The 24506-nt window shown below is 46.4% G+C and overlaps 1 protein-coding gene across 1 annotated transcript; it reads left to right on the forward strand.

Moving 5' to 3' along the window:
* Positions 1-24506, forward strand: LOC149428314 (tetratricopeptide repeat protein 7B-like; the record flags this gene model as incomplete). The annotated part of the gene is made up of 5 exons (XM_089667521.1): positions 1-84; positions 6448-6552; positions 8165-8282; positions 17117-17174; positions 24434-24506. Coding segments are annotated over 5 exons (438 nt in total), but the record flags the coding sequence as incomplete, so codon positions are not given.

Consider the following 24506-nt stretch of genomic DNA (forward strand, 5'->3'; position numbering starts at 1 on the left):
TGTTTGGAGCGGGCCATGAAGTTTGCATTTGAAGAATTTCACCTCTGGTATCAGTTTGCTCTCTCCCTGATGGCTGCAGGAAAGGTGACGTCTCTTTATTGTCTGCACATGACACATAGTTAGAAAAATTAATAATAGCGCCTATGGTCAAAATTATAAAACTTACTAATAGTGTACCAGCTGCAAAAAATCACCATATATAAAGTGTACCAATAAATAAATAATTTGCGCTAGTAAATGTGTATAAAAAGAAATCATCAAATCATAAGTCCAGAAAAAAATATATATATGCCAATACCACAAAAAAAATTCAAAAAACTTTTAAGTGCAAAAAACTTTTGTGCAAAAAAAAGTGTCTAAATATGAAAAATTTTCACCAAAAAACCTTGATAATATAATGGCATTCATCCGCTCCGTGAGGACGTCGATGACGAAACGCGTAGGGCGGAGCTTGATTGATGTGACGTCATTAGGGAAAAAAACCCAGCAAAGCACGATCCAATCTGCTCCTGCAGGAAAAAATTCCTTCCTGATCCCCCCGAGAGGCAATCGGATATTCCCGGGATCAACTTTCCCTATAAATGTTATATCCAGTTATATTCTGTGTATCCAAGAAAGAATCCAGGACTTTCCTACAGCAATCCACTGAGCTGGCCACAACCAACTCTGGAGGGAGTCTATTCCACATTCTCACAGCTCTCACTGTGAAGAAACCTTTCCGTGTTTGGAGATTACATTTCTTTTCCTCCAAACACACATGGGCTACTTATGATTTGACGGAGTGCAGAAAATGCCTTCAGCGAGCATTTCTTGTGCATTTCTAGGAGTTAAAACATAAAATAGTTCCACGCTTTCCCAGATATATCATTTGTATGAATTTACATCCCATGTGACACTGAATATTCACATGTAATAAAATAAAACATGCATAAATTATTATTATTATACAGTATTTATATAGCGCCAGAAAGTTTGCTCAGTGCTTTTCAGAGTAGTGGGGGACAGAACATGAGACAATACAGTAACAATACAATACACGAGGGTTCGAGGGCCCTGCTCCTTGGAGCTTACAGTCTAGGAGGGAGGGGAAGGTGGTACAGGAGGAAGTGGCTGTGGGGGATGGAGTGGTAGGAGGAGTGGAGGAGGTCGGCTGTTAGGTGACGGTGGGGTAGGCCTCCCTGAAGAGATGGGTTTTCAGGGTCCGCCTAAAGGTGAGAAGGGTAGGTGACAGTCTAATGGATTGGGGTAGTGAGTTCCAGAGGATGGGGGAAGTCCTGCAGTTGGCCGTGGGAGGAGGAGACCAGGGAGCTGGAGAGTAGGAGGTCTTGTGAGGAGTGAAGGGCGCGGGTAGGGTGGTATTTGGGTATCAGGTCGGTGAGGTAGTTTGGGGCGGCGTTATGAATGGCTTTGTAAGTCAGTGTTAGTAGTTTGAATTTGATCCGTTGGGCAATCGGGAGCCAGTAGAGGGATTGGCAGAGGGGGGTGGAGGACACTGAGTGGAGGCCAGTGGAGGGAATGGCAGAGGGGTGTGGAGCCAGTGGAGGGAATGACAGAGGGGGGTGGAGCCAGTAGAGGGAATGACAGAGGGGGGTGGAGCCAGTAGAGGGAATGACAGAGGGGGGTGGAGCCAGTAGAGGGAATGACAGGGGGGTGGAGCCAGTAGAGGGATAAGCAGAGGGGGGTGGAGGACACTGAGTGGAGGGAATGGCAGAGAGGGGTGGAGGACACTGAGTGGAGGCCAGTGGAGGGAATGGCAGAGGGGTGTGGAGCCAGTGGAGGGAATGACAGAGGGGGGTGGAGCCAGTAGAGGGAATGACAGAGGGGGGTGGAGCCAGTAGAGGGATTGGCAGAGGGGGGTGGAGGACACTGAGTGGAGGCCAGTGGAGGGAATGACAGAGGGGGGTGGAGCCAGTAGAGGGATTGGCAGAGGGGGGTGGAGGACACTGAGTGGAGGCCAGTGGAGGGATTGACAGAGGGGGGTGGAGCCAGTGGAGGGAATGACAGAGGGGGTGGAGCCCAGTGGAGGGAATGACAGGGGGGATGGCAGAAGAGAAGCGGTTGGTAAGGTGGATGAGTCTGGCCGCTGAGTTCAGGATAGACTGGAGTGGGGAGAGCCTGCGATGAGGGAGGCCGGTGAGGAGGGAGTTGCAGTAGTCCAGGCGTGAGATGATGAGGGAGTGAACAAGTAGTTTAGTAGTGTCTGGGGTTAGGAACGTACGTATCTTGGAGATGTTGCGGAGGTGGAGCCTGCATGAGTTTGCCAGCGATTGGACATGGGGTTGGAAGGACAGGTTTGAGTCCAGGGTGACACCTAGGATCAGTATAGACCACACAAATTATAAGGGAAACAGTTAAAAGTGGAACTCCACCTAAAAGGGAAAGTTCTGCTTTAAGCCCCCCCACCCTATCACATTTTGCAATCTTCTTGGGGGAGAGGGAGCAGGTACCTGATTTTTGACAGGTACCCGCTCCCTCTTCCACTTGGATCGCCTAGGCGAGGAAGTGCTCCTCCCTCCCTGCAGTCTTTTGGGACACAGCATAGGTCCAAGAAGACTGCGGGAACAATCACAGTGCGCACTGGGCCGCGAGCTGTCACAACTGGTTGCCCACAGCTAAGATGTCGGTGCCCCCTGGGGCGAGCACACGGCTGGATCCAGGGACAGGTGTCTGTTTATTGAACTAAAAAGTGTCTGTTTATTAAAAGTCAGCAGCTAAAGTTTTTGTAGCTTGCTGACTTTAAATTTTTGCAAAAATGATTGGAGCTCTGCTTTAACCCCTTTGCACTGGTTCCTCCCGGCCCTTTAAGAGTTTCAGAAGCTGGGAGGCGGGCGGAGTTTTAGAGTCATGTGACCGCCGTGATTCGCCGTCACCTCGGTCACATGATCGTAAAAGGTCCCGATCGCAAGTGGAGATCGGGATCTTTCCGTGAGTCACGGACATATGTGCTGGGAGCCAGTAAACCCCCCAGCATGTGATCCTGTGTGTCCATGCGCACATAGACTGGAATCAACGTTTTTTGGCTGGAAAAAAAAGAACAGTGGGTTTCTAGAAGCGTTTGTTAGCTGTAAAAACGCTCTAATGCTGCAAAATGCGGTAAATCGCGACAACCTATCTTTTTTGGATGTTTTTTTGACTAAAAAATTTTTCGGTTAAAAAAAATCCTGAAAAAACGTGGCTAAACGCTACTACAAAAAACGCTAAAAAACCGCTGAAATGTTTTTAACGCAGCCGCTGAAATGTTTTTAACGTGACTGTGCACAGCTAACGTTACCAGCATTCTTAAAATGCCCCCCCACCCCCATGTGTACGGAGACTAAGTACGGAGAATGCACTCTGCTCTCATTGGCCTGTTGATTCCTGCGCTGAATGTCTGTAAATACTTAGGACTCGTTCCGCACTGGGTAAACGCCAATTACTGCTAGAGCACATAGTAAACCAGTGTTTACTACGTGCCCCCCCCCCGTACACTGCAGTGCAGCCCAGAGGTGCAGTGCATGGAGCTGTGCTAAAATACAGACACGTGGTATTTAGCTGAAGAGCTGGGCGCTACACAGCAGGGCAGTGAATCACGCTGAATCAAATGTGAATTTGTGCATTTCAAATAAAGTTTAAAAAGTAAACAGAGTGATGCGCTACAACGCGCATCACGCCACCCCCTCACCATGGCTCACAGCAGCTGAAATCAGAAAGCCGCCCACGCACTAAACAGTCCATTTTAGCATGTGGGCGGCTTTCTGTTTTTGGCAGCAGTGAGCCGCGGTGAGGGGGTGGTGTGATGCGCGTTGTAGTGCATCACTCTGTTTACTTTTTTTTTTTTTTTGTTTTTTTGTTTTTTTTTTTATCCTTCGTGTTTCTACAGCCCAAACCTTGTTGTTTGTTTTTATTTTGGATAGAGTAGGGAATGGTTAAATGTTTTCTTTTTTTATGCCATCTATTTCCCATCACTACACACAATGGGAGTTAAAAAGGGTTAGTGTGGCGTGGGCAATGGAAGGGTTCATTTTTAAGATTTAAAGGGATACTAAAGCTAAAAACTTTTTTTTAACCTTAATGCATTTCTTGCATTTGGGTAAAAAAATGCTTTCTATTTCTCTGCCCCTCCCCCTTCCTTGTGTGCAGAGGAAGAGAGGGGAGAATTGATCCAGCGCCCTCTTTTCCTCAGCAGGAGCCATTGGCTCCATAGCAAGCTACGTGCTCTGGGGGCACTCTGCAGGTGGCCAGGGGCGCAAGCGGGTGACCCAGGAAGAGGATCTGGGCCACTCTGTGTAATACCTCTGCACAGAGCAGGTGAGTATAACATGTTTGTTATTTATTTAAAAGGTTTTTTTGGACACTTTAAAAGAGAATTCCAGGTTTCCTGGCACTTTAACCTGGACTGGACATAATAGCCCAGTTAAAGGGATGCTGCGGCTGAGTGGGAACCAGTTATTATCCAAATTAGAGTGAAATCAGGTTGAAGTAGTGAAAGGTTTATTGCTTTTCTTGTTCAAATATTTTATTAGCATTTTAACATTGAGGAAAAGAAGGGACAATGACGATATACATTTATTAGACATAAAATTGCAATAATGGGAATCAATGATGACAGAGTCTATACAAAAAAGGGGAGAGGAGGGGAATGGTGGTTTTGACAAAATAACAGATTTAGGGGACAGAAGATGAGTAAAGCCAATAGCTTCGGTTCATTAAAAAAATTTTGATAAATAAGCGCACCCCCCAATGTTGCTTAGGGGGATCATAACATAGGAGTGTAGAGTTATACAGAATGGTCAGTCGGGTCGGGAAGGTTTATTGCTTTTTATAGTGTTTCCATCCCATCATCCCACCCGATCACACCTATGTGAACACAAGATGCACTAACGGGGGGGTTGTGGTTTTTTTTAAATATTTTATTTTATTTAAATATTTTTTTAAAATATTTTATTGGAAATTAAATTATTTATGCCCTATACAGAGTAAAGGGGATGGATACACTAGCTAGGTTCACACCACATGCGGCGAGATTGTGTTGGGCGGCTATACCAGTGCAATCCCACCACATGGACAAGGCAACATGCCTCATCTCCTGTGTTCCCCGTTCACACCACTGCATTGTGATATTGTACAGGCACGGTGCCCTGAAAAAAGTACTGCACGTGTTATATTTTTCTCTATTGCTCAGCGCAATACAAGAGAATCCACTGCCTCGCTCTGTGTGTTCGGTAATCTAACTTTTTGAGATGTCTGTGTGACATAGAAATAAAGTTTGCTTAAAAAAAAACAGTGCAATGCATCAAGCTCAGAAATAAAGTTTGTTAAAAAAAAACAAAAAAACAGTGCAATGCATCAAGCTCAGAAATAAAGTTTGTTATAAAAAAAAACAGTGCAATGCATCGAGCTCAGAAATAAAGTTTGTTAAAAAAAAAGAAAAAAAAACAGTGCAATGCATCAAGCTCAGAAATAAAGTTTGTTAAAAAAAAAGAAAAAAAAACAGTGCAATGCATCAAGCTCAGAAATAAAGTTTGTTATAAAAAAAACAGTGCAATGCATCAAGCTCAGAAATAAAGTTTGTTAAAAAAAAAAAAAACGTGCAATGCATCAAGCTCAGAAATAAAGTTTGTTAAAAAAAAAAGAAAAGAAACAGTGCAATGCATCAAGCTCAGAAATAAAGTTTGTTAAAAAAAAAAGAAAAGAAACAGTGCAATGCATCAAGCTCAGAAATAAAGTTTGTTGGAAAAAAAAAAACAAAAAAAAAAACAGTGCAATGCATCAAGCTCAGCGCAATATCACTGCTCTGATCTCGGCCCCACCCTACTGCACACCAGCCACTGCATTTCAGTGCAGCAGCTGATGTGAAGGAGCCCTTAGGCTAGGTTTTCATATGTGCGGGTGGTGCCTCTGCGGATCCACACCACAATCCGTGCACCCGCACCACCCACACAGAAGAATGCGGACCCACGGGCAGGTGCCATTAATTCTAATGGCACTCCGCCTGCACTGGAAATCGCAACCGTACTGGAAACCAAGGTTCCCGTGCGGCCTGCAGTTTCCAGAGAAGTGCAGACTTCTTCCCTGCGTGTCACGGGGCACGGGAGTCCATTCAAATGAATGGGCTCTCGTGCCCGTGCAAAACGTGGCCCGCAGGAACGCACATATGTGAACCAGGGTAAGATTCTCCCCTGCCTTGTCTTCAGACTGCCACAGAGCATTAATCAATAGAGACCATCCACTCTGTGAATTCACCCATATACCACTTCCTCCCACCTCGGCACTCCCACTGCAAGACTGACCTCAACTTGCAGCCAGCATAAGGCAAGTCAGTATGAAGAGGGCTTTCACATAAATACAAGTGAATTGAGGAATGACTTGGTGAAGGAATACACAGGTGAACCAAATCTGCTTTTTCCTTTTTTTTTTTTCTATTTACATGGAGTTATTTTCCTTCTCTCTGTTTGTGTTTCCATCCAGTCTGCCAGAGCTGTCAAAGTTCTAAGAGAATGTATTCGCCTCAAGCCAGAAGATGCCACCATCCCCCTCCTCGCTGCCAAACTATGTATGGGATCCTTACACTGGGTGAGTCTGCCTGGCACTGCCGAGAGTGGCATCGCATATGAGCAGTGCATAGCTTGTACGCGTTAAAAGAAAAATCTCTATTTGCAGTTGCGCCACTGGGTCCTATCCCTCCGTCGTACCTCTACATATCCTTTCCGCAAAACGCCCTTTGAACACATCTGTCAGCATTCCCCAGGGTCCCCTGGTCTCATTTCTGTAATTTATGCCTCCCTTTACAGTAGGTTCTCCTTACCACCCCTGTCTTATGTCTTCTCAATGGGAGCGAGATCTGGGTGTCTCGATTGCGGCGGAGGATTGGCGTAGGGCCTGGGGGTTGGTGGCGAAATGTTCATTCAATACAGTCACTCTGGAGACAGCCTACAAGGTTTTCCTGCGGTGGTACTGGGTCCCGGCTTGGACTGCTCACTTTAATCCGACTGGCGGAGATAGGTGTTTCCGGAACTGTGGTCTACATGGGGACGTCTTGCACATTTGGTGGTCGTGCCCGCGATTGATAAGCTTCTGGTCTAGGGTTTTTGGTTTGCTACAAACGTTATTTCATATTACGGTCGGTAGGGATGCAAGGGTGGCCCTCCTGCACTGCCCAATTTTGGGTCTGTCTAGGTCTCAGCAGAAATTGGCATCCTACCTATTTATTTCAGCCAAACATGCTATATCTCAAGCTTGGAGAACCCCTTCGGTTGTCTTCCAGGTGGTGAAGACCCGGATGAATGCTATGTTGATCAATGAACAGATGTCTAGCATTCTTCATGATTCTCATCCGAGATTCCTTAAGGTTTGGGATACGTTATTCCTTGCCATCCCTGCCTCCTACTAGTTATGGCCTCTTATAGTCGCTGCCTGTGCTAGGCCTGGATCCGTGACTCTTCTAGTTTTCCTTTCCTCCATGTTTTCTTTCTGATTCTTTTTTTTCACTTCTTTTTTCTTCTTCTTTCCTCTTCTTTTTCCGGTAGTATGATGGATTGCTGCTGCTATTATTTGGTTCGGCTTTTTGCCGTCCCTCCTTGATGTCATTCTGCTATTTGGCTATAACAAGTCAGCAGGATGCATCTAATTATGTGTTATTGCTCTGCCCCTCCGTCGGCGTATCTTGAGCTTGTTGTATTCTTAAAACAAAACTTTCTTAATAAAAATATTGAAACAAAAATGAAAAATCTATGTGACCCCATTATTTAAAATCTCACTTCACTCAGACATGCTTCACTTGTCTGGAATAAAATTCTTCCCATCCCCAAAATACTAATCATATGAAAGCCTTGCTTAAGGTTTGATTGTGTATAGTAGACTGAAAGGAAATGTGTTGGAAAATTATTATTCTCCAAGATACACCTTCTGGTAGATTGTGTTTGTATAGTTCCACTTCCCTGAAGAGCCTCACACATATTATGGATCCTCAGGGGCGTTGACCATTATATCCCCTCCATTGAGGAGCACATAGACAAATACTCATAAAATGAGAAAAGTGCTCAGAATCTCTGTAAAACAGACATTACAGACCATTCTGCCAGCAAAAGTCCATGCAAATTTAAAAACACAGATGTGTATATTTTTGCTTGCTGTGTGCAAAGGGCCCTCATTCTGTTTTGTCTTTTGACTGTTACACCTTTTGCAGATGGATGAAGCTGAACGGTTTGCCAAAATGGTTGTTGACTGCAGTGACAAAAGCCCTGAATTTAAAGCCAAAGGTTATCTAGCCCTCGGACTCGCCTATAGTTTACAAGCATCAGATGGTAATGTACATACAGAATGGATGTTTTAGGCCATGACCTTTACTGTATGTTTCTGATTCCTGATTCATGTTGCTATGTAGTATGTAGATTGTCACTGCTCACCTTATGAAAGTGCTGATTGTCTGTCTGTCTCTGACATCAGTGTTTTCTGAGTTTGTGATCCAAACTAGAGTGCAGAGACAGAAGTCCATGTATAGGTTTAATTTATAGCCATGATGGTCAACTACCTCTGCACTGTAAGGGGCCCTCAGATGTAGCCTCTGACATCACCAAAGGGCCACACATAATGTTCTTTGAATGCAAAACTACAGAAAACTGTAAATAGTCCAAGACTACACACACTGCAGATCCATATAGATTTGTGCTTCCTATTAGAAAAAAAAGGCCAGTCTTAACATGATTGTAACATCAATAAAGAGATATATACAGTGAGGAAATAAGTATTTGATCCCCTGCTGATGTTGAATGTTCGCCCCTCACAAAGAAATGATCGGTCTAAAAATCGAATGTTCGGTGTAATAAGAGACAGAATACAACAACAAATTCAGCAGAAATGCGTCTAACAAATGATGACTGATCTGCATGTTCATGAGGGAAAGAAGGATTTGACCCCATTCACAAAACATGACTTAGTACTTGGTGGCCAATCCCTTGTTGGCAATCACAGAGGTCAGACGTTTCCTGGAGTTGGCCCCCAGGTTCGCACACATCTCAGGAGGGATTTTGGCCCACTCCTCTTGGCAGATCCTCTCCAAGTCATTAAGGTTTGGTGGCTGACATTTGGCAACTCGAACTTCCAGCTCCCTCCACAGATTTTCAATCAGATGAAGGTCTGGAGACTGGCTAGGCCACTCCAGGATCTTAATGTGCTTCTTCTTGAGCCGCTCCTTTGTAGCCTTGGCTGTGTGTTTTGGGTCATTGTCATTCTGGAACACCCATCCACCACCCATTTTCAATGCCCTGACTGAGGGAAGAAGGTTCTCAACCAAGATTTGACGGTACATTGCCCCGTCCATCATCCCTTTGATGCCTTGCAGTTGTCCTGTCCCCTTAGCAGAAAAACACCCCCAAAGCAGAATGTTCCCACCACCATGTTTCACAGTTGGGATGGTGTTCTTGGGGTCATAGGCAGCATTCCTCCTCCAAACACAGCGAGTTGAGTTTATGCCAAAGAGCTGGATTTTGGTCTCCTCTGACCACAACACTTCCCACCAGTCCTCCTCTGCATCATTCAGATGTTCAGTGGCAGACTTCAGACGGGCCTGGACATGTGCTTTCTTGAGCAGAGGGACCTTGCGGGCACTGCAGGATTTCAGTCCTTGTCGGCGTAGTGTGTTACCAATTGTTCTCTTGGTGACTGTGGTCCCAGCTGCCTGGAGATCATTGACAAGATCCTCACGTGTAGTTCTGGGATGATTCCTCACTGTTCTCATGATCATTGACACTCCACGAGGTGAGATCTTGCATGGTGCACCAGACCTAGGGAGACTGACACTTGTTTTGTGTTTCTTCCATTTGTGAATGATTGCACCAACTGTTGTCACCTTCTCACCAAGCTGCTTGGCCATAGTTTGGTAGCCCAGTCCAGCCTTGTGTAGGTCTACCATCTTGTCCCTGACATCCTTGGACAGCTCTTTGGTCTTTGCCATGGTGGAGAGTTTGGAATCTGATGGTTTGATTGCTCCTGTGGACAGGTGTCTTTTATACAGGTAACACAATGAGATTAGCAGCACTCCCTTTAAGAGACTGCTTCTAATCTCAGCTTGTTACCTGTATGAAAGACACCTGGGAGCCAGAAATCCTGCTGAATGATAGGGGATCAAATCCTTCTTTCCCTCATGAACATGCAGATCAGTCATCATTTGTTAGACGCATTTCTGCTGAATTTGTTGTTGTATTCTGTCTCTCAGTGTTACACCGAACATTCCATTGTTAGACCGATCATTTCTGTGTGAGGGGCGAACATTCCATTGTTAGACCGATCATTTCTGTGTGAGGGGCGAACATTCAACATCAGTAGGGGATCAAATACGCATTTCCTTCACTGAAGGTTTATTTTATTGCACATGAGATGCTGCATGTCTCTTTTAAAAAGCCTACCTGCTTGCAGTTTTTGACAGCGAACCTTTGGTTCTGATTTAAACAGCAATGCATCTTTTAGAAAAACAAATCTTTGTACCTCCCCTATCCAACTGAGCCACTTCTCTTCGGTCTTTGCATGCCTTTGGACTGGCAACTTGAGTTGCTGAAAATCCAGTTGCACAAGGATTCAGATATGGATGAGAAAAGCAACTTGACCGAGCAGCTTGCATATTTTCTCTGGTGGGGGTCTCCTGCTTGGACTGCCGTAATTCCCATAACACCTTGTAAGCAACTTCATTCTTGGAGTTTACTTTAGGGTGCCTTTCACTTAGCGGGTCCAGTCAGATCCGCCTTTCAGTTTGTTGAGCAAATCTATAGATTATGAAATATAATATTTCTCTGATATGATTTGGTAAATGAAGAGTTCTTACCCAGAAGTGAAAGGTTTAACACCACAACCAAAATGTATTGGTGAATAGGATGGAGGTCTAAACTAACACAAACAATCTATCTAGTTACATAAAAGAAACAGTATTAAGAAAGCTCGAACATATTACAAATACAAACCATGAGACAGAAAAGACATAAGACAAACATTTAGATACAAGTGCAAGGGATATATTATATAATTACCATGGAACTGGACCTAAAAGTTCCATTCCCTTCCTCTGGTGTTCCAAAGAGACTCTCTCCCTCTCTCCTCTCTCCCTCTCTCCCTCTTTCCTCTCTCCCTCTCTCCTCTTCTCCTCTTCTCTCTCCTCTTTCCTCTCTCCCCCTCTCCCCCTCTCTCCCTCTCTCCCTCTCTCCTCTCTCTCCTCTCTCCCTCTCTCCTCTCTCCCTCTCTTCTCTCTCCCTCTCTTCCTCTCCCTCTCTCCCTCTCTTCCTCTCTCCCTCTCTTCCTCTCTCCTCTCCTCTCTCTCCCTCTCTTCTCCTCCCTCTCTCCCTCTCTTTCCTCTCTCCTCTCTTCCTCTCTTCCTCTCTCCCTCTCTTCCTCTCCCTCTCTCCCTCTCCTCCTCTCTCCCTCTCCCCCCCTCTCCTCCTCTCTCCCTCTCTTCCCCTCTCTCCTCTCTCCCTCTCTTCCCCTCTCCTCCTCTCTCCCTCTCTTCCCCTCTCCTCCTCTCTCCCTCTCTTCTCCCTCTCCCCCTCTCTCCCTCTCTTCCCCTCTCCTCCTCTCTCCCTCTCTTCCCCTCTCCTCCCCTCTCCTCCTCTCCCTCTCTCCTCCTCTCTCCCTCTCTTCCCCTCTCTCCCTCTCTTCCCCTCTCTCCCTCTCTTCCCCTCTCCTCTCTCTCTCCCTCTCTTCCTCTCTCCCTCTCTTCCTCTCTCCTCTCCCCCTCTCTTCCTCTCTCCTCTCCCCCCCCCTCTCTCTCTCTCTCTCTCTCTCTCCTCTCCTCCCCCTCTCTCTCCCCTCCCCTCCTCCTCTCCCCTCCCCTCCTCCTCTCCCCTCCCCTCCTCCTCTCCTCTCCCCTCCTCCTCTCCTCTCCCCTCCTCCTCTCCTCTCCCCTCCTCCTCTCCTCTCCCCCTTTCCTCTCTTCCTCTCCTTTCCTCTCTCTCCTTTCCTTTCCTCTCTCCCTCTCCCCTCCTCTCCCTCTCTCCTCTCTCTCCCTCCTCTCTCCCTCCCCTCTCTCCTCTCTCCCTCCCTCTCTCCCCCTCTCTCCTCTCCCCCCCCCCTCTCCTCTCCCCCCCCCTCCCTCTCCCCCCCCTCTCCTCTCCCCCCCCTTCCTTTCTCTCCCCCTCCCCCTCTCTCCTCTCTCATTTTTAATATTTCAGAGACATACTATGCATCAAAATGTAGGTCTGGGTCTTGTGAGTCTCACACTTAAAGCTCTTCGGTGTAGGATTTATCATTTTTAAACTACAACCATTTGAACATGGCAACTGCCAGTGAAGTGAGCAAGTTGGAGCAGTTTGTTTTTAACCGCTCTTCTCTGCCCTTGCTGTAGAGTGAGTTGCCATAGGAAACCCAGGTGTGTGAGCAGGCAGCAGAGTGACAAAAGCCAGAGTGTGAGCTGAAAAATCATCTGCTAGGCTTGATAATGCTGCTAATGTTTTTATAAATGTATGTTTTCATGTAACTGTGAAGCACTTTGGGCAACAACATTGCAATTAAATGTGCTATATAAATAATTAAAAGTTGAAATGCATTTCTCACTCTATCCAGCTTGCCATGTGCACTTTTTTAAAATTTGATCAATCAATTGGTTAGTGTAATGTTTACTATCTTTACTCACTCCAAACACTCCACACTGTTACTCCGCCCACTCCACCCAGTTACTCCGCCCACTCCAGTTGTAGACTACTGGTGGAGGCAAAAACACTTCACACAATTTCCTCAGAAAGTGTAGCTTTTCTAGTTTGTAATTGTTTCTGTACATGAAGGCAATCATATGTACTCATTGCATAGGCCCCACTTCCCGCTTTGCAGCATTACTTAATGCAGTGGCGTCCCGAGACAGGTGCAGGGGGTGTGCGCCGCACCGGGTGACACCGGACCCGCTCCACGAAAAGGTAAGTTGTAAAGCAAGCCGACAATAACACTTGGTGACACCCCCTCCAACGATCCCCGCAGAATGGATCGGATCTGCAGATTGAGCATAATGGATCAGACTCCGAACCATTAAACTCCCCAATCCGCAGATCCGATCCATCCTGCGGGGATCGGCGGCTTTCTTTACAACTTACCTTTCCGTGGAGCAGGTCCGGTGTCACCCCGTATAGGTTGCATGCCGACGATCCCCACAGGATGGATCAGATCTGCGGATTGGGATGCATAATGGATCGGACTCCGATCCATTATGCTCAGTCCGCAGATCAGAACCATCCTGCGGGGATCTTCGGAGGGGGTGTCACCAAGTGTTATCGCACCGGGTGACACCAACCCCTAGGGACTCCCCTGACCCAAAAGTTCTGCTTAGACTGAGAAGCTGTACCATTTTTACAAAAATAAGGTAATTTGTTGTTTTTAATCACGTGATCCGGACGCTCCGGCTCCCCTGTATCAGTCAGCGGTTGCTGCAGGGGAGAGGAGGGAGTACCAAAAATGGCTGGGTCGTGGGGAATGTCACCACTCCCGGAATTCCAAACCAGTGTCCAGCATTCCCTGTGCCATAGCTGCGGAATCATGAGAGCAAGCTGGAGTAGATTAAAAATAGGAAAATATACACATCTTTTTATAAAGTGTATGCAGAATAGGTAGGAGGAGGAGGAGGAGGGAGTCTAACTGTTCTTTTTAAAAATATTAAGAATAGTTATACTTACTGTAGGTCAGGGGTGTCAAACTCCATTTTATTGTGGGTCGTATCAGCATTATGGTTGCCCTCAAAGGGCCGGTTGTATCTGTAAGACTAGATGTCCAGAGCACCCCACCCCCAATTACATCAGATGTCAAGAATCCCACACCCTCCCTAGCATCACCTTGCACCTCCTTGTGGGGGCAGAGCTGGAATGCAGAAAGTGCAGGGTCTGGAGGAGGACCAGAGGAGGAGTGGAGTCATGTACCAGAGTCTGCTGAATGCTGAGACCAGGGGAAGCAGAGATGAGGGGGTGCTGCAGTTGCACTGAGAGGTGCAGGATGTGGCAGAGGAGTTCTATTCTCTCTGCTGCCGACTGCTGAGACAAGGTGGGGGTGGGGACAAGGAGGTACCTGCTGGAGAGGTGCAAAGGCCACATGAAATGGCCTGGAGGGCCGGGTTCAGTCCGCGGGCCTTGTGTTTGACACCTGTGCTATAGACTTTTCTTCCACTTTAAAGCCTTCTCTGTCCAAAATAAAATCATGTATGACACGTTGGGGTTGACTACAAAATCTATAAGGAGTGGAACCTGGACAACGCAGAATTAAAACAAAAAACACTCTGGGATTAAGAGGGGAAAATAGGGGGCTCAAGTGATTCATTTTTTGTCTTGTTGTTACCGGTCCAGGAAGTGAGATGAAATCTCATCATCAAGGAGACCGGCAGCAATATCTGCAAATTTGCATCCGCTTTTTTTAATTGTTGCACAAACCAATCAGAGGTGAAAAATGTATAAACAAATAATGTTTCTGGTCTAAAAAAACGGATTTAAGCGGAACAGATGTAAACAGATGGCATCCGTTTACATCCATCTAAACAGAAAAGGACGCAGCTTTGATCAGTTTAACCACTTGCCGACCGCGCATAGCCGAATGACGGCTTCACCGCGGCCGGCCAGTTCTGAGTGGACGTCATATGACGTCCTCCCAGAACGCGCTCTCCTGCGCGCCCCAGGGGGCGCGCACCCGGCGATCTCCGTGATCGCTGTGTCCTACGGACACAGCTGATCACGAGATGTGGTGAAAGGCCGATCCCACCGGCCTTTTACCACGTGATCAGCGGTGTCCAATGACACGCTGATCACAGGAAAATGCAAGTGCCGGTTCTCGGCTGCACTTTCCTCACGCTGTCAGATCGTGAGGAAAGTACTGACGAGAACCGGCAGTTGTCAGAGCGGGGATCGGCACCGATCATCAGGGCACTGATGATCAGTGCCCTGATGATCGGTGCCCAGCAGTGACCCCCGCAAGTTCCGATCAGCTGTGCGCCCACTAGCCCCGCCCACCCATTCCCAGCAGTGCCCCCACCTGTGCCCAGCAGTGCCCCCACCTGTGCCACTCTGCAGTGCCACCTACCTGTGCCCAGCAGTGCCACCTACATGTGCCCAGCAGTGCCACCCACCTGTGCCCACCCACCTGTGCCCACCAGCGCCACCCACCTGTGCCCACCAGTGCCACCCACCTGTGCCCACCCACCAGTGCTGTCCACCAGTGCCACCCACCAGTGCCACCCACCAGTGCTGCCAGTCAGTGCCCAGAAGTGATGCCAGTCAGTGCCGTCTATCAGTACCCATCATCAGTGTCACCTATCAGTGCCGCCTATCAGTGCTGCATATCAGTGCCGCCTATCCGTGACCCCTAATTAGTGCTGTCTATCCGTGCCACCTCATTAGTACTGCCTATCAGTGCCCTTTAGTGCTGCCTATCAGTGCCCATCAGTGCCGCCTATCAGTGCCCATCAGTGCCGCCTCATCAACGCAAATCAGTGAAGGAGAAAAAATACCTGTTTGAAAAATTTTATAAAAGAAACAAATAAACTTTTTTTTTTTTTTCAAATTTTTTGCACTTTTTTTAATTTATAGCGCAAAAAGTAAAGCGCCCAGTGGCGATTAAATACCACCAAAAGAAAGCTCTATTTGTGAGAAAAAAATGATCAAAATTTCATATGGGTACAATGTTGCATGACCGCGCAATTGTCAATCAAAGTGCGGCAGCGCTGAAAGCTGAAAATTGGCCTGGTAAGGAAGGGGGTATAAGTGCCTGGTAGGCAAGTGGTTAAAGACAACGGACACGGATGTAGGCGGAAGTAAACGGACGATCATCTGTTGACATCCGCCCGCCTACATTGTGAAAGGGTCTCAATGTAATCAAAGTAATATCTCACAAAAACTACAATATTCATTCCTTTAAAGGCCAAAATGCACCACGCAAACAAAAAGGTGCTTAAAAAAATGTATTAACAGATTTTCATTAACCCCCCTGGCGGTATTCCTGAGTGTAGCTCGGGGTAAAGTTTCAGCACCACAAGCGGTAACCCCCCCCCCGAGCTACACTCGGGAATACACTGCAGCGTTGCTCCAGGATCTCTTCTGCACTTACCTTGTCCTGCGCTCCCGCGATGTCCCCCCTGCAGTGTCCCCGGCAATGTCCTCCGGCCGATGCCAGCAGCCGTCTTCCGGGTTCCGGTCCCTGCGACGTCGGGACGTACGGGGGACGGAACTGGCGGGATATTTAAAAATGTCAAAAAGTGACATTCACTAAATACACTAAAATCACATAGTATAACATTCCTGTATCAAACCATTTCACATACATTTTGTCCCGAGTGCTTTGTCCGGCGCCCTGCCTGCATTTTTACTGTTCTTTCTGCCTGGAAACTGAGAAACGTCCATGGCGTCCAAAAAGCGTCCCTTTAGGTCAGACGCGGTTTTAGACCGGCTAGAGAACAGCGATAGTAAATCAGAACCACTTGCAGAATTGAGTGATAATGATTGGTGGGGGAAATTCCTCATCAGACACTGAAAACGATTCTGCGACTGAGCTCAGCGATGGGCCAACTTGGCGCTCTATTTCACATTTCAGTGTTTTTGGTTTGATTATATTATTGAATTAAATATATTGTTATATTATTATTTTTTATCATTATTTATTAAATTATAATTTATGATTTCGTGTTTCAAATGTTATCCTCCCTGGGATGTTTACTAGACTCTTGTTTGGACAGATTTCAGTGAGTTATTCCTAAAAATTACAGCCTACAATAAAAAAAACACATATTTCCATGTAAAAAAATGTACCGCTTTGAGCACAGAAATACTGATATAATCAGACCGCTAGGGAGGTTACGTGTAACAAATACTTTGACAATTCTCCTAAATGCCCATGATCAAGTCTATGTGCCTGGCATTTTCTAGCTCTGCTGGTGTGAGCGGGCCAGGTTTTTTTTTTTTTTTCTCAGGAAAGGTCGTTGTTTTTCTGACATTGCACAGCGGTCACTTTATGTGGCCAGTTAAGATGTAAATTGCTCTGAGCGGGGTTCAGCTAGAATTGTTTATAGCGGAGCAGCAATGAAATGTCAGCTTAGTTGCACAGCCTCCTAATTCATATCTGGAAATGTCATTTGTGAATGATGAATGTACAATTGGGTGATGCCTTTTTCTCATTCCTGTACACAATTATCTTGCAGCGTCTCTGCGTGGGATGCAGGAGGATCTACAGAGGAAAGCCCTCCTCGCCTTCCAGAGGTAAGTGTGTTGGCTGATTCTTTAAAAGAAAAGTTTTGATTTTTTTTTTTCTTTTTTAATATATATATTTTTGCCAATTTTGTAAAAACTGGAGCTTTTTTAATCTGATATTATTATACCAAATTATCAAAGTTGAGACATTAATAATAAAATAAAGCATAAGTCTAGGGATGCACTGATTTTTTTTTTTTTACCGGCAAGTACAAATACCGATACCTCTGTGGTGCGATTTGAGCCCGTACAAAATGAATGGGTTCAAATCGCACTGCAAAGAATTGCATGAGATATGAACAGGAATGCTGTGCGATTCCCTTCCTTGAGATTTGAACAGGAATGCTGTGAGATTCCCGTCCTTGAGATCTGAACAGGAATGCTGTGAGATTGCCATCCTTGAGATTTGAACAAGAATGCTGTGCGATTCCCGTCCTTGAGATTTGAACAGGAATGCTGTGAGATACCCGTCCTTGAGATTTGAACAGGAATGCTGTGCGATTCCCGTCCTTGAGATTTGAACAGGAATGCTGTGCGATTCCCGTCCTTGAGATTTGAACAGGAATGCTGTGCGATTCCCTTCCTTGAGATTTGAACAGGAATGCTGTGAGATTCCCGTCCTTGAGATTTGAACAGGAATGCTGTGCGATTCCCTTCCTTGAGATTTGAACAGGAATGCTGTGAGATTCCCGTCCTTGAGATCTGAACAGGAATGCTGTGAGATTCCCGTCCTTGAGATTTGAACAAGAATGCTGTGCGATTCCCGTCCTTGAGATTTGAACAGGAATGCTGTGAGATTCCCTTCCTTGAGATTTGAACAGGAATGCTGTGCGATTCCCGTCCTTGAGATTTGAACAGGAATGCTGTGCGATTCCCGTCCTTGAGATTTGAACAGGAATGCTGTGCGATTCCCGTCCTTGAGATTTGAACAGGAATGCTGTGCGATTCCCGTCCTTGAGATTTGAACAGGAATGCTGTGCGATTCCCGTCCTTGAGATTTGAATAGGAATGCTGTGAGATTCCCTTCCTTGAGATTTGAACAGGAATGCTGTGAGATTCCCATCCTTGAGATTTGAACAAGAATGCTGTGAGATTCCCGTCCTTGAGATTTGAACAAGAATGCTGTGAGATTCCCGTCCTTGAGATTTGTACAGGAATGCTGTCAGATTCCCGTCCTTGAGATTTGAACAGGAATGCTGTCAGATTCCCGTCCTTGAGATTTGAACAGGAATGCTGTGAGATTCCCGTCCTTGACATTTGTACAGGAATGCTGTGAGATTCCCGTCCTTGAGATTTGAACAGGAATGCTGTGAGATTCCCGTCCTTGACATTTGTACAGGAATGCTGTGAGATTCCCGTCCTTGAGATTTGAACAGGAATGCTGTGAGATTCCCTTCCTTGAGATTTGAAGAGGAATGCTGTGAGATTCCCGTCCTTGACATTTGTACAGGAATGCTGTGCGATTCCCGTCCTTGAGATTTGAACAGGAATGCTTTGAGATTCCCATCCTTGAGATTTGAACAGGAATGCTGTGCGATTCCCGTCCTTGAGATTTGAACAGGAATGCTGTGAGATTCCCGTCCTTGAGATCTGAACAAGAATGCTGTGAGATTCCCGTCCTTGAGATTTGAACAGGAATGCTGTGAGATTCCCGTCCTTGAGATCTGAACAGGAATGCTGTGAGATTCCCGTCCTTGAGATTTGAACAAGAATGCTGTGCGATTCCCGTCCTTGAGATTTGAACAGGAATGCTGTGAGATTCCCTTCCTTGAGATTTGAACAGGAATGCTGTGCGATTCCCGTCCTTGAGATTTGAACAGGAATGCTGTGCGATTCCCGTCCTTGAGATTTGAACAGGAATGCTGTGAGATTCCCTTCCTTGAGATTTGAACAGGAATGCTGTGCGATTCCCGTCCTTGAGATTTGAACAGGAATGCTGTGCGATTCCCGTCCTTGAGATTTGAATAGGAATGCTGTGAGATTCCCTTCCTTGAGATTTGAACAGGAATGCTGTGAGATTCCCATCCTTGAGATTTGAACAAGAATGCTGTGAGATTCCCGTCCTTGAGATTTGAACAAGAATGCTGTGAGATTCCCATCCTTGAGATTTGTACAGGAATGCTGTGAGATTCCCGTCCTTGAGATTTGAACAGGAATGCTGTCAGATTCCCGTCCTTGAGATTTGAACAGGAATGCTGTGAGATTCCCGTCCTTGACATTTGTACAGGAATGCTGTGAGATTCCCGTCCTTGAGATTTGAACAGGAATGCTGTGAGATTCCCGTCCTTGACATTTGTACAGGAATGCTGTGAGATTCCCGTCCTTGAGATTTGAACAGGAATGCTGTGAGATTCCCTTCCTTGAGATTTGAAGAGGAATGCTGTGAGATTCCCGTCCTTGACATTTGTACAGGAATGCTGTGAGATTCCCGTCCTTGAGATTTGAACAGGAATGCTGTGCGATTCCCGTCCTTGAGATTTGAACAGGAATGCTTTGAGATTCCCATCCTTGAGATTTGAACAGGAATGCTGTGCGATTCCCGTCCTTGAGATTTGAACAGGAATGCTGTGAGATTCCCGTCCTTGAGATCTGAACAAGAATGCTGTGAGATTCCCGTCCTTGAGATTTGAACAGGAATGCTGTGAGATTCCCGTCCTTGAGATTTGAACAAGAATGCTGTGCGATTCCCGTCCTTGAGATTTGAACAGGAATGCTGTGAGATTCCCTTCCTTGAGATTTGAACAGGAATGCTGTGAGATTCCCTTCCTTGAGATTTGAAGAGGAATGCTGTGAGATTCCCTTCCTTGAGATTTGAAGAGGAATGCTGTGAGATTCCCGTCCTTGAGATTTGAACAGGAATGCTGTGAGATTCCCTTCCTTGAGATTTGAACAGGAATGCTGTGAGATTCCCGTCCTTGAGATTTGAACAGGAATGCTGTGAGATTCCCTTCCTTGAGATTTGAAGAGGAATGCTGTGAGATTCCCTTCCTTGAGATTTGAAGAGGAATGCTGTGCGATTCCCATCCTTGAGATTTGAACAGGAATGCTGTGAGATTCCCTTCCTTGAGATTTGAACAGGAATGCTGTGAGATTCCCGTCCTTGAGATTTGAACAGGAATGCTGTGCGATTCCCGTCCTTGAGATTTGAACAAGAATGCTGTGAGATTCCCATCCTTGAGATTTGTACAGGAATGCTGTGAGATTCCCTTCCTTGAGATTTGAAGAGGAATGCTGTGAGATTCCCTTCCTTGAGATTTGAAGAGGAATGCTGTGCGATTCCCATCCTTGAGATTTGAACAGGAATGCTGTGAGATTCCCTTCCTTGAGATTTGAACAGGAATGCTGTGAGATTCCCGTCCTTGAGATTTGAACAAGAATGCTGTGCGATTCCCGTCCTTGAGATTTGAACAGGAATGCTGTGAGATTCCCTTCCTTGAGATTTGAACAGGAATGCTGTGAGATTCCCTTCCTTGAGATTTGAAGAGGAATGCTGTGAGATTCCCTTCCTTGAGATTTGAAGAGGAATGCTGTGAGATTCCCGTCCTTGAGATTTGAACAGGAATGCTGTGAGATTCCCTTCCTTGAGATTTGAACAGGAATGCTGTGAGATTCCCGTCCTTGAGATTTGAACAGGAATGCTGTGAGATTCCCTTCCTTGAGATTTGAAGAGGAATGCTGTGAGATTCCCTTCCTTGAGATTTGAACAGGAATGCTGTGCGATTCCCATCCTTGAGATTTGAACAGGAATGCTGTGAGATTCCCTTCCTTGAGATTTGAACAGGAATGCTGTGCGATTCCCGTCCTTGAGATTTGAACAGGAATGCTGTGCGATTCCCGTCCTTGAGATTTGAACAAGAATGCTGTGAGATTCCCATCCTTGAGATTTGTACAGGAATGCTGTGAGATTCCCTTCCTTGAGATTTGAAGAGGAATGCTGTGAGATTCCCTTCCTTGAGATTTGAACAGGAATGCTGTGAGATTCCCTTCCTTGAGATTTGAACAGGAATGCTGTGCGATTCCCATCCTTGAGATTTGAACAGGAATGCTGTGAGATTCCCTTCCTTGAGATTTGAACAGGAATGCTGTGAGATTCCCGTCCTTGAGATTTGAACAGGAATGCTGTGAGATTCCCTTCCTTGAGATTTGAAGAGGAATGCTGTGAGATTCCCTTCCTTGAGATTTGAACAGGAATGCTGTGCGATTCCCATCCTTGAGATTTGAACAGGAATGCTGTGAGATTCCCTTCCTTGAGATTTGAACAGGAATGCTGTGAGATTCCCGTCCTTGAGATTTGAACAGGAATGCTGTGCGATTCCCGTCCTTGAGATTTGAACAAGAATGCTGTGAGATTCCCATCCTTGAGATTTGTACAGGAATGCTGTGAGATTCCCTTCCTTGAGATTTGAAGAGGAATGCTGTGAGATTCCCTTCCTTGAGATTTGAACAGGAATGCTGTGAGATTCCCTTCCTTGAGATTTGAACAGGAATGCTGTGCGATTCCCATCCTTGAGATTTGAACAGGAATGCTGTGAGATTCCCGTCCTTGAGATTTGAACAGGAATGCTGTGCGATTCCTGTCCGAATCACATGCTGTTTCCTGCACAGTTCCTGTGTGAACCCAGGCTTGTCATAGCGACTTTGAGCCCGAGTTCACACAGGAACACGACGGGTTCCACCACCTCCGGCTCCCGATCCAATTGTGAACATCAGCGGCTGTGGCTTGAGCTCCTCCTGCTTCTCCCATGGCTCTCTCCCCCCAGCCTCCTGCAGTTCCAGCCATCCACTGGACCCCATCCCCCATGGTCCCGCTGTACCAAATTGCCGATCCTCTGCTGTCAGACAATGAAAAGCCACTTCACAGGTCCAAGAATTTGAAATCTTGTGCCTTTCTCTGACAGTACAGGCTAGATGGCTTCTTATTGGTCAGCACCTTCCATGTGACGGTGCTGACCAATCAGAATCCCTATAGTCCGTACTGTCAGCACTGCAAGGAGAGGAGAGAAAACTATGGGGATTTAAAATCCCCGGACCAGTGAAGTGGCTTTTTGTTCGATCGGCAGTCTTTGTAGTGCGATTTGAGCCCATTCATTTTGTATGATGTGTTGATTTGTGCTTTTGCTGCGCTGGAACTCACCTTTCCAGCAGGACAAAATCCCATCAAAATGTATTTTCCTTTAAAGCCTATGAGACTTTTCACATTGCTGCGCTGCATTTGCTCTGCATTTGCTCTGCAGTTTGAAAAGTCCTGCATGGTGCATCTTTGGTGCACTTTTAAAAAGCTCACTAAAGATGCTTCTTCCACTGAAGTCAATGGGAAACTCACCAAAAATGCACCCAGGGTTTGTTTTTAGGTGCATTTTGAGGTCACCTAGCTAAAATATGCTGGTTGTTAAGGAGCAGGCACCCGCCAGCATCCTTATCAACCAGTGAATAGCTGATTGTTAAGGAGTCAGCACTTTCCGGCTTCCTTAACAATCAGTGGGATGTGAACAATGTCCCCTGCACAACCTCCTACCCTGGCAGTCACCAGCAGCTCAGTCCAGCTTTCCCCTGCCTGTTACCCTCAGATCCAGCTCTCCCCTGCCTGTTACCCTCAGATCCAGCTCTCCCCACCGCCTTCCCTCAGATTCCTAGAGCCAATGTTCCCTGCTGTACCACCCGCTGTCCCTCTGCTGCACCACCCGCTGTCCCTCTGCTGCCTCCTCCTCCTGGTGGTACCATCGCTCCTCAGCTCAAGCATTCTGACCACGGGGATTATCACTAATTGTTAAGAATGCTGACAGGTTCCGGCTCCTTGCCAATCACCCCCCAGCGTACTTAACCAATGAATAGCTGGTTCTATAGGAGCTGGCCTGGACGACTTCCTTAAAGTGGAGTTCCACCTGAAAAAAAGAAAAAATAAAAGTCAGCAGCTACAAAAAATTAAAATACAGCCATTCACCTGTCCCTCGGTCCAGCGGTGTCCTCACCACCGCTGGTTTCACCGGCTTTCTTCTCTCCCTGGCGCCGACATCTTCAATGTGGGCACCGGGCTGTGACAGCTTGCGGCTTCACAGCTGGGTGCCCACTGCGCATGCGTGAGAAGCGCTGCGCTTTTTGAATGGCCCCGTAGTCTTCTGGGACCTGTCACGTTTCACAGAAGACTACGGGGAGGACAACTTCCGCTTCCGATTGCCTAGGCGATCGCAGCAGAAGTGGGAGCGGGTACCTGTCAAATTCGGGTACCCCCTCCCCCCCTGCTCCCCAAAGATGCCAATCCTTAATGGGGAGTGGGGGACAAAGGCTTAAAGTGGAATTTCCCCTTTTGGGTGGAGCTCCGCTTAAAGCAAGGCTTTCATCTGATTAATATTTTGGGGATAGGGAAGAATTTTATTCCAGATGAGTGAGGCATGTCTGAGTGAATCTGAGATTTTAAATAACGGGGTCACACAGATTTTTCTTTTATCAAATACAAGAAATGCACTACTCATATGCGATGCCACTCTCAGCAGTATCAGGCAGTCTTACCCAGTGTAAGGATCCCATACGTGGGAGCGGGTACCTAATAAATTCGGGTACCCCCTCCCCCCACCGCTCCCCAGAGGTGCCAATCCTTAATGGGGAGCGGGGGACAAAGGCCTAAAGCGGAACTTCCCCTTTTGGGTGGAGCTCCGCTTTAACAACCAGATATTCACGGCTTTATGCACTGCATGAAAAGCATTTAAACACGCTATGCGTTTTATAAGCACTACAGTGTATAAGTACATGAAAGCAACCTAACTTGGTGATGTATAATTAAAAATCTTAAAGAATAAGTTCACTTGTATTTAGGGTGGAACATGTAACGTTCCAACTCCTGATTCCAAATTCTGGGCAAAGCAACTTCACTGATCATATGTGGGAATTGCGTCATCAATGGCTGACGAAGAAAGATGCCAGATGGGAAAGAAGCGCCAAAAAAGATGGCAGTGATGGAGAGGTGAAGGGATCGCAGAGCTATCATTGCTAAACAGAGGCAAACCGAGAAGTTTGTTAGCCATGACGTTCAAGTATATCATGAAAATAAAGGGGGGAAAAAACTCGGAGAAAAGAAACCTAATGTAGTTGGCACATCTAAGGACTGGTAACCTGCAATATATTCAATTTTCGTTCCCAGGTTTAGATATGCTTTAATATATTTCAGTCTCGCTGCCCTGCTTTGCAGGATTGTGGATATTCATTCAAGGGAAACTATACACAGTGCACAGTGTCAGACGTGTTTTTGACTGTCTTGATTCCTACCTCCTCAGGGCTCACAGCTTATCGCCAACAGACCATCAGGCCGCGTTCTACCTCGCTCTGCAGCTGGCCATATCTCGGCAG

This window comes from Staurois parvus, unplaced genomic scaffold, assembly GCF_062004578.1.
Source record: "Staurois parvus isolate SC_StPar_1 unplaced genomic scaffold, SC_StPar_1.0 ptg003323l, whole genome shotgun sequence".
NCBI lineage: Eukaryota > Metazoa > Chordata > Amphibia > Anura > Ranidae > Staurois > Staurois parvus.